Source organism: Pinus tabuliformis, chromosome X (genome assembly GCF_031772625.1).
Source record: "Pinus tabuliformis cultivar Carrire ecotype Pingquan chromosome X, CPIR1, whole genome shotgun sequence".
NCBI lineage: Eukaryota > Viridiplantae > Streptophyta > Pinopsida > Pinales > Pinaceae > Pinus > Pinus tabuliformis.
Window position 1 is genome coordinate 411,418,153 of NC_142308.1, and position 12,170 is coordinate 411,430,322.

The following is a 12,170-nucleotide window of genomic DNA, read 5'->3' on the forward strand; positions in this document are numbered from 1 at the left end:
CCAACCGATAGCTTTAACATAATCATTATGTTAAGTTTAATGTTGAATAGTATGATGGTTGCTTTAGATTGCCTAAGAATTTTGTGTATGTATTTGTGTGCTTGATTAGTCCATTATTTTGATCTCTTTTTCATTATTCTATTTAGAGGAAGAGGACTCACTTTAGTGGATATAATACTTTTAACTAGTCGAAACTTTTTAATATTTTTATACTAATAATTAAAATTGAGTAGTGCAATTTTATTTCCATAGATAATCGTCAACCTTATTCTAACAATCGGTCTATATTAGTTATTGAACTGATTATCGAGTGCATACATAAATTTGTAGTTAAGCAATCATAATTAGTCTATTTCCATAATTTTCTTGGATTTGATTTTGAACTTATAAGTTGAAAACAATATTATAATAGCTATTTGAATAGAATGATAATCAAAATTCTTAGTGAATCTAAATTGATTTTTAATATTATATTGAATTTGTTTCTTTACTCCAATTCACATTAGATCAAATTTAATATTTCTAACAACTTGTAGATTGCACATACACTATACAAAATCTTGGTTTATAATTAATGTTCAATTTATTAATTCCTTATTTTAAAAACTAATAATCAAAATTAAACAATTACTACAATATTTTGATATAAAATTGCTATAACCAAAATCCTTTTTTATAATTCTTGAAATACCTAACATGATGTAAATACTTAGAAAAGGTTATGTGAAAATTGCTCCAACAAGATATGACATGCAAAGAGTGTGTCTATATGTCATCATTAATTTTCTCTAATAATCATGTAGGGATGCTAGAAGGTGATATTATCACAATGTAATGATTCAATTTTATATTTCAAAAAGAAAATAGTTTTATTAATACATTAAGTTGTTCCTATCACATAAACTCACAAATAATGGTAGAGTGATGGGGCCAGCCCATGTGGTCCCGCCGTTCCAAAGCTAATGTGTAATGTACTTATGATCTGGACAGTAATGTAATTGATTTGGTAATAAATATTATTTGATTTTTAATCTCCTTGGGTTACGACATGGGTAACTTGATGGTCTACCGAGTGGACAACTGTCGCTCCTCGGGATTTTGTAAACTCGCCTTGGTTTGGGTTTTTACTCCATTTGCGCTCCTTCGGTGGTCATTGTTACGCTGGTCTTTGGCTCTGTGAGCTCCTGGCGATTCTTTGTAACTTCTGTAATTTCTGTAGTGGATGTGTGAACTATGCTTGCCTGGTCGACAGTGTGGTGTGCGTTTGGTTGCGGTCATGGTCTTAGTTGTTCCAAGTCTCGGCCTGTATGCTATCATTTGTTTGGTGAAGCCCTGGTAAGGTTTGCATTACGGTTCTGTTTGCATGTGTTTTCGCTGTCATTGTTGTGTATATCCGGCTTTAATGTTTACCTCTGTGTATTCTGGTCACTGTCTGCTCGTATCTCACAAGGGTTTACAGCTAATCGAGAGTTGTAAAGGTTAATGGGGACATTTGCTTCAGCCCTGGTTCGTCGGCTTCCAAATTCGACAGGTCGTGTGGCATGCTCTGCTCGTCCCTCTGCCAACTTAACCCGGTAAGCTTCCGTTCCTTGCTGGACTTTATTTTTGCTATTTGTTTTGAGACTAATGGCCCGGCTCCTCTGTGAGCAGGGGCTCGTCCGGGTGAGGAATTTATAGCTACGGCTCGCCTATCAGGTAACCCTTGTTTAACTTTCTCAATAGCTTCTTCCCAATTCTCCGTTCTTGTTTTTGCTGTGGTTGGAAACTAACCCTTCCTCTGTTTGCCTTTATGCAGGTGGAGCCGTTCGTTGGTCTGAATGCTTGGACTTCCGGCCGCCCTGGACAGTATACGGGTAGAATCGTTCTGTTGTTCTAACTGTGCTTGGTTGGGTTCTTGTATGGTCTGCTTGGTTTTCGTTGGCCCTGTGCCGCTGTCTGCTGTTGGTTTCTTAGGTGCTAAGCTTAGTGGTAACTTCAGGAGATGGGCTCGAACTCTTTACTGAGGGCTTTTGTTTACAATCGTGTCAGTTCCCATGTCTGCGAACTGGGTTGGTTTTGTAGTTATTTTGAACAGAGAATGTGAATGCTGATACAGACTTTTAATGACTATGTTATATCCTGTGAATTTATATGGAAATAAATCTGGAACCGCTCTTATGGTTTTGTTTGCATACCTGTTAAATGTGTATACGCCTGAACGCTATGCCCGCGTGGCCTGTGCTGGTCGTTGTGGCTCTTCGTTTGATTATTTGACTTTTTGTTCTAGTTCGGAGTCTGTAGTGAAACTTTTAACAATGTTTTTGTATCATAAAGAAAAAAAAAACGCACAACATTGAATTTTTACAATATTTGAGGACGCTCGTGGAATTGTATGTGCACTGAAAATAATGAATATATTTCTTTCTTCTAATTATCTTTCTCACCATCGAACCCATATTGGTCTTGTTTTTCCTCCTTTTGTATCACTGTTCTCGAACAGTTGGATAACTATTGTTAGTTGTTTCGTTGTCACTTACAATAGTTATTTCGTATTTGAAACTTATTCTTAACTAGCATGTTTTCCTTTCCTTGTATTTACAATAGTAATATAACTGTTCAGAAACGAATGACTCTAACTAATTACTACTGTTCCTAATTAGAACTCATTACATTTTTCTTGGCATTTTTAACAGAAAAGTAAAATAAAAACAACAAATAAAAATGAAGACAGACACGCTGTCCGTCTAGTGAGCCGTGTTCTCTGTCCTTCTCAAAAACCATGTCAACCTTCTTTCCTTCTTCTCCCTGTTAACCGGATGCTCCTGCATCAGGCTCCTGGGGTAAAAGAAATTCATGGCTCCGTTCCATGAGTTCCTCCACCGAATAACTAGCCTTCTGTATCTGCGCCGCGTCGAGCCATGAGTTGTCCTCCATTGGACGATCTCTCCACTTGACGAGGTAACGCAGATATTTTTTCCTGTGTGTCTTCTTGGCTATCTGGGTTCTGAGGATCCCTTCAATCTCATGGGACAGGGCCGAAGGCAATTGTTTCTTCCAAGAACTGTCTCCAAATTGGGTGTCCCGTTTTGGCTGTACCACACTATCATCCTCTGCTTGGGCATTATATGGGAACAGATCCGCCACATTGAAAATAGGTGATATGCCTATGTCAGGTGGCAGCTGAATCTCGTAAGCATTGGCTGAAAATTTACGTAGGATTTTGCAGGGACCAATTTTCTTATATTTTAGCTTATTATACGTGCCCTTAGGAAACCGTTCCCGGTGCAGATGTGCAAGGACCTCATCCCCAACATTAAAATGCACCTCTCGTCGCTTTGAGTCTGCTTGCTGCTTGTATTTCTGTACGCTGTCTTGCAACCTTAGTTTGACTTTTTCATGTAGTTCGCTCATTGCTTCTACAAAGTCTTCCCCATCCGCGCTTCGTCGTTCCAACTTTCCCAAATCTCGTAGTTCATGTATTCCCCGAGGATGCATGCCATACAAAATCTGAAATGGGCTAAGTCCGGTGCTACGATTGGGCGAATCGTTATAAGCGAATTCTACCTAGGCAAGAGCTCGATCCCATAATCGTGAATTTTCTCTAGTCAAACTCCGTAATAAATTTCCCAAGATCCTGTTCACCACTTCCGTTTGTCCATCAGTCTGCGGATGATATGCAGAGTTGAAGTTCAGTTGCATGCGCAAATTTTTCCACAGCGTGCGCCAAAAGTGCCCTGTGAACTTTACATCCCTGTCTGAAATGATAGTTCTGGGTAGGCCATGTAATCTAACAACCTCCGTGAAAAACAGGTGTGCCATGTATGTGGCGTCACTAGTTTTCCGACAAGGGATAAAATGAGCCATTTTTGAAAATCTATCTACCACCACCATTACTGAATCATACCCCCGTTGTGTTCTAGGCAGTCCAAGAACAAAGTCAATGCTGACCGAGTCCCATGGCCTGCTTGGAACAGGTAGTGGTGTGTAAAGTCCAGTATTCTGACTGTGTCCTTTTGACAGTTGGCAGACTTTACACCTGTTTACATATCTCTGTACATCCCTGCTCATTTTAGGCCAATAATAGAAATGTCTGAGTTGCTCCAAAGTTTTGTTGATGCCAAAATATCCCGCTAATCCGCCACTATGATTTTCCCGTACAATATTCTCCCTCATTGAACAGTTCGAGATACATAATTGCCCACCTCTGAACAATAATCCTTCTTGTAAATTATAGTCTAACCACGGGCTTGCATTCCTTAATACGGGATTTTAGCAGGCTTCAAAAGCTTCCTTAAAGTCCATGTCGGTTTGGTACAAGTCTTTCAAATGTTCGAATCCCAATACCTATATGCTACTCTCCTGTGAGAGCAAGGCTCTTCTGCTCAAAGCATCGGCCACTTTGTTGGCTTGCCCACGTATGTGTTTTAACACGAAAGTGAAACTCTGCAAGTATTCTACCCACTTGGCATGCTTATGGTTTAACTTGTGCTGCTGCATTACGTATTGCAATGCCGAATTATCAGAAAACAAAATGAATTCATTGCCCAGTAGGTAGTGTCTCCAATGCTTTAAAGCTTGGACCACTGCATAAAATTCCTTGTCATATGAGGAATATTTCTGTCGGCTTTCATTCAGTTTTTCACTGAAAAATGCCACTGGTCTGTCGTCCTGACTGAGCACAGCGCCAATAGCTGTTCCACTTGCGTCACATCGAACTTGAAAAAGTTTATTGAAATTAGGCAGCCTCAAGATTGGCCTCTCTGTGATCTTCCGCTTCAAAAGATGAAAAATGTCTTCTGCCATCTTGGTCCAACAAAAAGGTTGGCTGGCCTTTTTGATGATCTCTAACATTGGTGCGCAGATTTCACTGAAATTTCTAATAAATTTTCGATAAAAACTTGCCAATCCGTGGAAACTACGTACCTCAAATAAGCTCTTCGGTGACGGCCAATTTATAAGTGCTGCAATCATCTCGGGGTCCATTTTCAATTCATTTTCTGCAACTACAAACCCCAAATAGACCAGCTCCTTCTGCAGGAAAGTGCATTTCTTTAAGTTTATCAGCAGTTTGCTCTGTTGTAATTTCTCTAACACCTTTCGAACATGTTGAAGATGCTCTCTTTTTGTTCTGCTGAAAATTAAAATGTCATCAAGATAAACTATCACGAACTTGCCAATAAATTCCTTTAACATCTCATTCATCAGTCTCATAAAGGTACTAGGAGCATTACTCAATCCAAATGGCATGACCAGCCACTCTTACAGCCCTTCATTAGTTTTGAAAGCTGTTTTCCACTCATCTCCTTCCCTAATTCTGATCTGATGATAACCACTCTTCAGATCAATCTTTGTAACATAAGCTGCTCCAGTAAGACAGTCCATCATGTCGTCCATCCTGGGTAAGGGAAATCTATATCGAATCGTAATTTTATTAATGGCCCGCGAATCTATGCACATTCGCCATTCTCCACCCTTCTTAGGTGCAAGTACTGTTGGTACTGCACAAGGGCTCAAAATTTCTCTGATTAGTCCCTTATCCAACAACTCCTGCACTTGTTTACGAATTTCTTCGTTGTCTTTCGGACTCATCCTATACGCTGCCTTGTTTGGAAAGCTTGCTCCAAGTATAAAGTCAATGTGATGGCTAATACTCCTCTTGGGAGGAAACTTATCTGGTAAGTCGTCAACTACAATTTCTTGGAATTCTTTAAACAACCCCTGAATTTCTACAGGCAGTTCTGATTTTTCCGTGTTCAGCAGCATCGGTCTTGTCCTTCTTACAATTGCGTAATTAACCTCATTTTCCTCAATCTGCTTCACAAACTGTTTCCCTCCAATTAACAATGTTTTTGTTCCACTTGGTTCTGCTGCATCCTCCTCCTTGATGGGTACAAGCGTATGTTTGATCCCATCTTTCACAAATTTATAACAATTTGTCTTCCCATCGTGGGTCACCTTCCAGTCATACTGCCACGGTCTCCCAAGCAGTATATTGCACATGTCCATTGGCATAATATCGCAGACCACCGTGTCGTGATATTTCCCAATGTGAAATTCTACCTCGCACTGTTCATCAACTAGTAACTGGTGGCCTTTCTGTAGCCACGACACCTTGTAAGGCGTGGGGTGTTTAAGCCGCTTCAAGCCCAGCTTTTCCACCATTTCGGTGGCAACCAAATTGTCTGTACTTCCGCTGTCTAAAATCAATTTACAACACTTCCCCTGTGATTTGCAAACTGTTCGAAACAACGCCTTTTGCTGGGTCTGTCCAGCCATCACTTTGGCTGGTTTCAACAGCACCTTGTTCAAAATTAGAGCTTCCCCCGTTTCCACCACGTTTTCTATCTCCCAGGGTTGTGCTTCAGCTTCCTCAGGCTGCGCAACAAATGCTCCCCTCTGTCCAACATGTTCAGCTTTCGGGCATTCGAAGGATCTGTGCCCCCACTTATCGCACCTGTAGCACTGGACATTAGTCCCTCTTCCGCGACCATTTCCTCTTCCGCGTTGATATGGCCTACCTCCTCTGGTGCTTTCTCCCTTCTCTGATGTCCCTGAAGCTTTGGAACTGCTACCTTCTTCGTTGTTTGTGGTAGCTCTCCCTCTGCCGTAGGACTGTCCTCGTCCTCTGTCATTCCCTCTCCCTCTCCTATTGTTCTGCTTCCTGTTGATTTTCTCCTCAGCCTTTACAGCACTCTGAAAGGCTTGTTCAATATTTCGGGGAGAGAGAATACTAATCTCGTCCAATATTTCCAATCTCAAGCCATTTACATACCTCGGTGTTTTTTCTGGAGTATCGTCCATATAACCAGCACGTAAATTTACACGGTAAAACTCTTCTGTATACTCCTTTACAGTCATACCTTTCTGCCTTAAATTTTGCACTCGTCGGTAAAGCTCAACCTGGTAGTCCTTCGGTAAAAATCTGCCCTTCAGTTTTGCCACCATCCGTGGCCACCTTCTTATTGGCAACTTGTTCATTTGTCTCCTGTCCGCTTGGACACTATCCCACCATAAGGCGGCATGCCCTTTTAGTTTAGTTGCAGCAAATCTAACTCTTTTATCCTCACTGATCTCCTCATTTTCAAAATACTTATCTAATTCGCTTATCCAATCCAACAAGACATCTGCGGACAGACTGCCATCATAGTTAGGGATCTCCGGTTTGGGTTTGCTGCTGGCTAACAGAACTGATCGCAACAGCCTTAACTCTGGGGCTTCTTCCTCTGACCCATCTGTAACAGTTGTTTCCTCATCTTCACTGTCATCCCCAAGTTACGGGTCCCTTTGCCTACCCGCCTCTACTGCATCCAAGCGAGCTGTAAGGATTCTCAACTGTTCTCTCAATCCTTCGTCTGCTACTCTACGTGCACCTCTCCCACGTCCTCATCTTTGTACTTCCATCTTCCTCTACTTTCTCAAAATGCTGCTCTGATACCACTTGATGGGGCCAGCCCACGTGGTCCCGCCATTCCAAAGCTGATGTGTAATGTACTTACGATCTGGACAGTAATGTAATTGATTTGGTAATAAATATTATTTGATTTTTAATCTCCTTGGGTTACGGCATGGGTACCTTGATGGTCTGCCGGGTGGACAATTGTCCCTCCTCGGGATTTTGTAAACCCGCCTTGGTTTGGGTTTTTACTCCGTTCGCGCTCCTTCGGTGGTCATTGTTACGCTGGTCTTTGGCTCTGCGAGCTCCTGGCGATTCTTTGTAACTTCTGTAATTTATGTGGTGAATGTGTGAACTCTGCCTGCCTGGTCGACGGTGTGGTGTGCGTTTGGTTGCGGTCGTGGTCTCAGTCGTTCCAAGTCTCGGCCTGTATGCTATCGTTTGTTTGGTGAAGCCCTGGTAAGGTTTGCATTACGGTTCTGTTTGCATGTGTTTTCGCTGTCACTGTGGTGTATATCTGGCTTTAATGTTTGCCTCTGTGTATTCTGGTCACTGTCTGCTCATATCTCACAAGGGTTTACAGCTAATCGAGAGCTGTAAAGGTTAATGGGGACATTTTCTTCAGCCCTGGTTCGTCGGCTTCCAAATTCGACAGGTCGTGTGGCATGCTCTGCTCGTCCCTCTGCCAACTTAACCTGGTAAGCTTCCGTTCCTTGCTGGACTTTATTTTTGCTATTTGTTTTGAGACTAATGGCCCGGCTCCTCTGTGAGCAGGGGCTTGTCCGGGTGAGGAATTTACAGCTACGGCTCGCCTATCAGGTAACCCTTATTTAACTTTCTCAATAGCTTCTTCCCATTTCTCTGTTCTTGTTTTTTCTGTGGTTGGAAACTAACCCTTCCTCTGTTTGCCTTTATGCAAGTGAAGCCATTTGTTGGTCTGAACGCTTGGACTTCCGGCCGCCCTGGAGAGTATATGGGTAGAATCGTTCTGTTGTTCTAACTGTGCTTGGTTGGGTTCTTGTATGGTCTGCTTGGTTTTCGTTGGCCCTGTGTCGCTGTCTGCTGTTGGTTTCTTAGGTGCTAAGCTTAGTGGTAACTTCAGGAGATGGGCTCAAACTCTTTACTGAGGGCTTTTGTTTACAATCGTGTCAGTTCCCATGTCTGCGAACTGGGTTGGTTTTGTAGTTGTTTTGAACAGAGAATGTGAATGCTGATACAGACTTTTAATGACTATGTTATATCCTGTGAATTTTTATGGAAATAAATCTGGAACCACTCTTATGGTTTTGTTTGAATACCTGTTAAATGTGTATACGCCTGAACGTTATAACCGCGTGGCCTGTGCTGGTCGTTATGGCTCTTCATTTGATTATTTGACTTTTTGTTCTGGTTCGGAGTCTGTAGTGAAACTTTTAACAATGTTTTTGTATCATAAAGAAAAAAAAACGCACAGCATTGAATTTTTACAATATTTGAGGACGCTCGTGGAATTGTATGTGCACTGAAAATAATGAATATATTTCTTTCTGTTAATTATCTTTTTCACCGTCGAACCCGTATTGGGCTTGTTTTTCCTCCTTTTGTATCACTGTTCTCGAACAGTTGGATAACTGTTGTTAGTTGTTTTGTTGTCAGTTACAATAGTTATTTCGTATTTGAAACTTATTCTTAACTAGCATGTTTTCCTTTGCTTGTATTTACAACAGTAATATAACTGTTCGGAAACGAATGACTCTAACTAATTACTACTGTTCCTAATTAGAACTCATTACATTTTTCTTGGCATTTTTAACAGAAAAGTAAAATAAAAACAACAAATAAAAATAAAGACAGACACACTGTCCGTCCAGTGAGCCGTGTTCTCTGTCCTTCTCAGAAACCATGTCAACCTTCTTTCCGTCTTCGCCCTGTTAACCAAATGCTCCTGCATCATAGAGTTATTTTAGGGTCCTAATGTACGGTAGAAGAAGGAATAGATATGATAGTACAATTCTTTAAATATATGATTTGGTAAACTTATTTTGTGATCAATTAATTATGCTATTAGATATACTATGTTTGTTGTTGTAAGAATTGTATATGATATTGTACATACTATGCATTCATATCTACAAATGACATATGGTAGCTATTATCAGTTTTATGATTGAATGTGTCTTGAGTGAATACAAGCCCTAAAACTATTGATGCCAAACAAAGCCCTAACATTGTTGATGTGAAAAAAAGGATGACATGCCCTATTTTAACTTAGCAATCTCTTTTTATAGACTTAGAAAATATAAGCCTAAACATGTTACTTGTGGGAATAAAATAATAACCATTACTCTCAACCATTAAAATTAAAATTATATATATAGATATAGATATCCAACCTAAAAAACTATTTTAATTTCAAATTCATATAAATTTATAAAATAATTATAAATATAAAATATGTAAAATGTATGGTTCATAATACTCTCCATGAAATTTATAAATAACATTTTTATAAATTCATTTTAGTTATCAATTTTTTTTATCCATAAATCATTGAAATTAATGTAAATCAATAAAACTCATGGAAATAAAATTTCTCATATATATTTAGGCCGATAGGCCTTCCTATGCATCAACAATCGTCAACACTTTTACCCTGCTCCATTCGATCAGGTGAGACACTTTCAACCGTTGATTTGAAGTGTGACTGCTTTTTCCAAATATCGGTTGAGTTGCCTTCTTTTCATAAGATATTTTTACTACTTTTTGCTTTTAGTTTGTTTTAAACTTTATTTGTAGTCTAACTTATTTTAATTTAGTTTTATATTTTGTATATAATTTTTATTTTTATTTAGTTTTATATTTTGTATATAATTTATTTATGTTTTAATTTTAGAATTGTTTATTGGCTATAATATGTCTAAATGTCTAACTTATTTTAATTTACTTTTATATTTTGCATATAATATTTATTTTAATTCAGTTTTATATTTTGTATATAATTAGTTAGGCCGATAGGCCTTCCTATGCATCAACAATCGTCAACACTTTTACCTTGCTCCATTGGATCAGGTGAGACACTTTCAACCGTTGATTTGAAGTGTGATTGCTTTTTCCAAATATCGGTTGAGTTGCCTTCTTTTCACAAGATATTTTTACTGCTTTTTGCTTTTAGTTTGTTTTAAACTTTATTTGTAGTCTAACTTATTTTAATTTAGTTTTATATTTTGTATATAATTTATTTATGTTTTAATTTTAGAATTGTTTATTGGCTATAATATGTCTAAATGTCTAACTTATTTTAATTTAGTTTTATATTTTGCATATAATCTTTATTTTAATTCAGTTTTATATTTTGTATATAATTAGGCCGATAGGCCTTCCTATGCATCAACAATCGTCAACACTTTTACCCTGCTTCGTTCAATCATGTGAGACACTTTCAACCGTTGATTTGAAGTGTGACTGCTTTTTCCAAATATCGGTTGAGTTGCCTTCTTTTCACAAGATATTTTTACTACTTTTTCCCATTCTTTTATGTCATTCTTGGCCTCAAAGTTAATTGTTTCTTTGGTCTCCCAGTTGTTGTTGTTGTGCATGTCGACACCTCCGTCTGGCCCTGCTCCTTCGTCGTCGTGAAATTCGTGGAACACTGCCTCCTCACCCCAACCCTGAACCCCACTCCCGTATACACCCAAATCTTCCAATTAAAGAACAAATGCGGAATCGAACTCGGGACTGGCTGCGGCATCGCCGGAATGGGCCTAGCCCTGCTCGGCCTCAACGTGGTCTTGACCAACATCGCCCCCGTTCTGCTTGACCTCAAACGCAACGTGAAGAAAAACACGACGGCGACCTCCCTCGCCTCGGTCGAAAAACAGGGATCTGACGTTGGAAGAGTGAAGATTTCTCAGCTCTATTGGAACAACGAGAAGCAGATTCAGGTACTGAAGCCTCCATTTGCTTTCATTATTGTCACGGATGTTTTTTATTTGGAGAATATTGTGGAGCCTTTGATTTCCACCATGAATGCCCTTTCTGGAGCGAATACTGTAATTCTATTAGGTTATCATATACGATGTCCAGAAGCCCATCAACTTTTTTGGCAGATTTGTCATAATTATTTCATTGTGGAGAAAGTACCCCATGAGGATTTGCATCTGGAGTATGCATATGAAGAAATTGATGTGTATATTCTCAGGAAAAAAATGACCTAATTTTGGGTAAAACAAGGTTTTCCAGGTTTTAGGGGTGGGGCACAAATTGTATATGGGTTATAAAGTAGAGGGTGCATAAAGTATCTGGCCCTATTATGCAAAAACTCTGATCAGATTGCCACTGGGGGAAATCTTAGGCAGATCCCATTTCCGGAACTGGGTTGTCCAATTTTGTTCCACCGCAGGACAACGTTGCAGCTTTTGAAGTCGACATTCATCGTTATGTGTGCGAGCATGAAGCCTCCCGGGCGAAAGGCGACCGGAGAAGGCCAAAAAAAGGGTCACTATCATCTCTTTAACTGGTCATCGTCTTTATTTTCTTGATTTTTCAGATGGCAATGATTGGTTTGCGTAGTGAAGACTGTGGAATACTAGCGTTTATATGTGCTACTTCTTTGCTTTTAAATGAGGATAATGCTCTAGCATTGCAGGGTCTAGTTTTGTTTTTTGTGGTTTTGTTATGGCTCATGAATGGATGTGTTTATGGATTGAAATTTAAGGAAAATATGGGTTTACTGTAGCATATGAATGGGATGCATCCAAGCATTGAAATTTCAGAAGTTGGGTTTATTGTGCATATGAAATGGCATGTGTTTATGCTTTTG

At 39.5% G+C, this 12,170-nt stretch overlaps 1 protein-coding gene across 1 annotated transcript; it reads left to right on the plus strand.

The window, feature by feature from the left end:
* The first annotated feature begins 1,048 nt into the window (after positions 1-1,048).
* LOC149140268 (uncharacterized) lies at positions 1,049-11,565 on the plus strand. Its single transcript, XM_089450943.1, has 6 exons — positions 1,049-1,114; positions 1,220-1,335; positions 1,502-1,574; positions 1,796-1,866; positions 2,096-2,223; positions 10,931-11,565. Exons 1-6 carry the CDS (start codon positions 1,049-1,051, stop codon positions 11,563-11,565), a joined length of 1,089 nt encoding a protein of 362 aa, XP_089307069.1.
* Positions 11,566-12,170: the final 605 nt, after the last annotated feature.

Coding starts and splice junctions, on each gene's coding strand:
- LOC149140268 (XM_089450943.1), top strand. CDS start 1,049: ATGGGTAACTTGATGGTCTACCGAGTGGACAACTGTCGCTCCTCGGGA. Junction 1,336..1,501: donor ATTTGTTTGGTGAAGCCCTG/GTAAGGTTTGCA, acceptor CATTTGCTTCAG/CCCTGGTTCGTCGGCTTCCA. Junction 1,867..2,095: donor TATACGGGTAGAATCGTTCT/GTTGTTCTAACT, acceptor ATGCTGATACAG/ACTTTTAATGACTATGTTAT.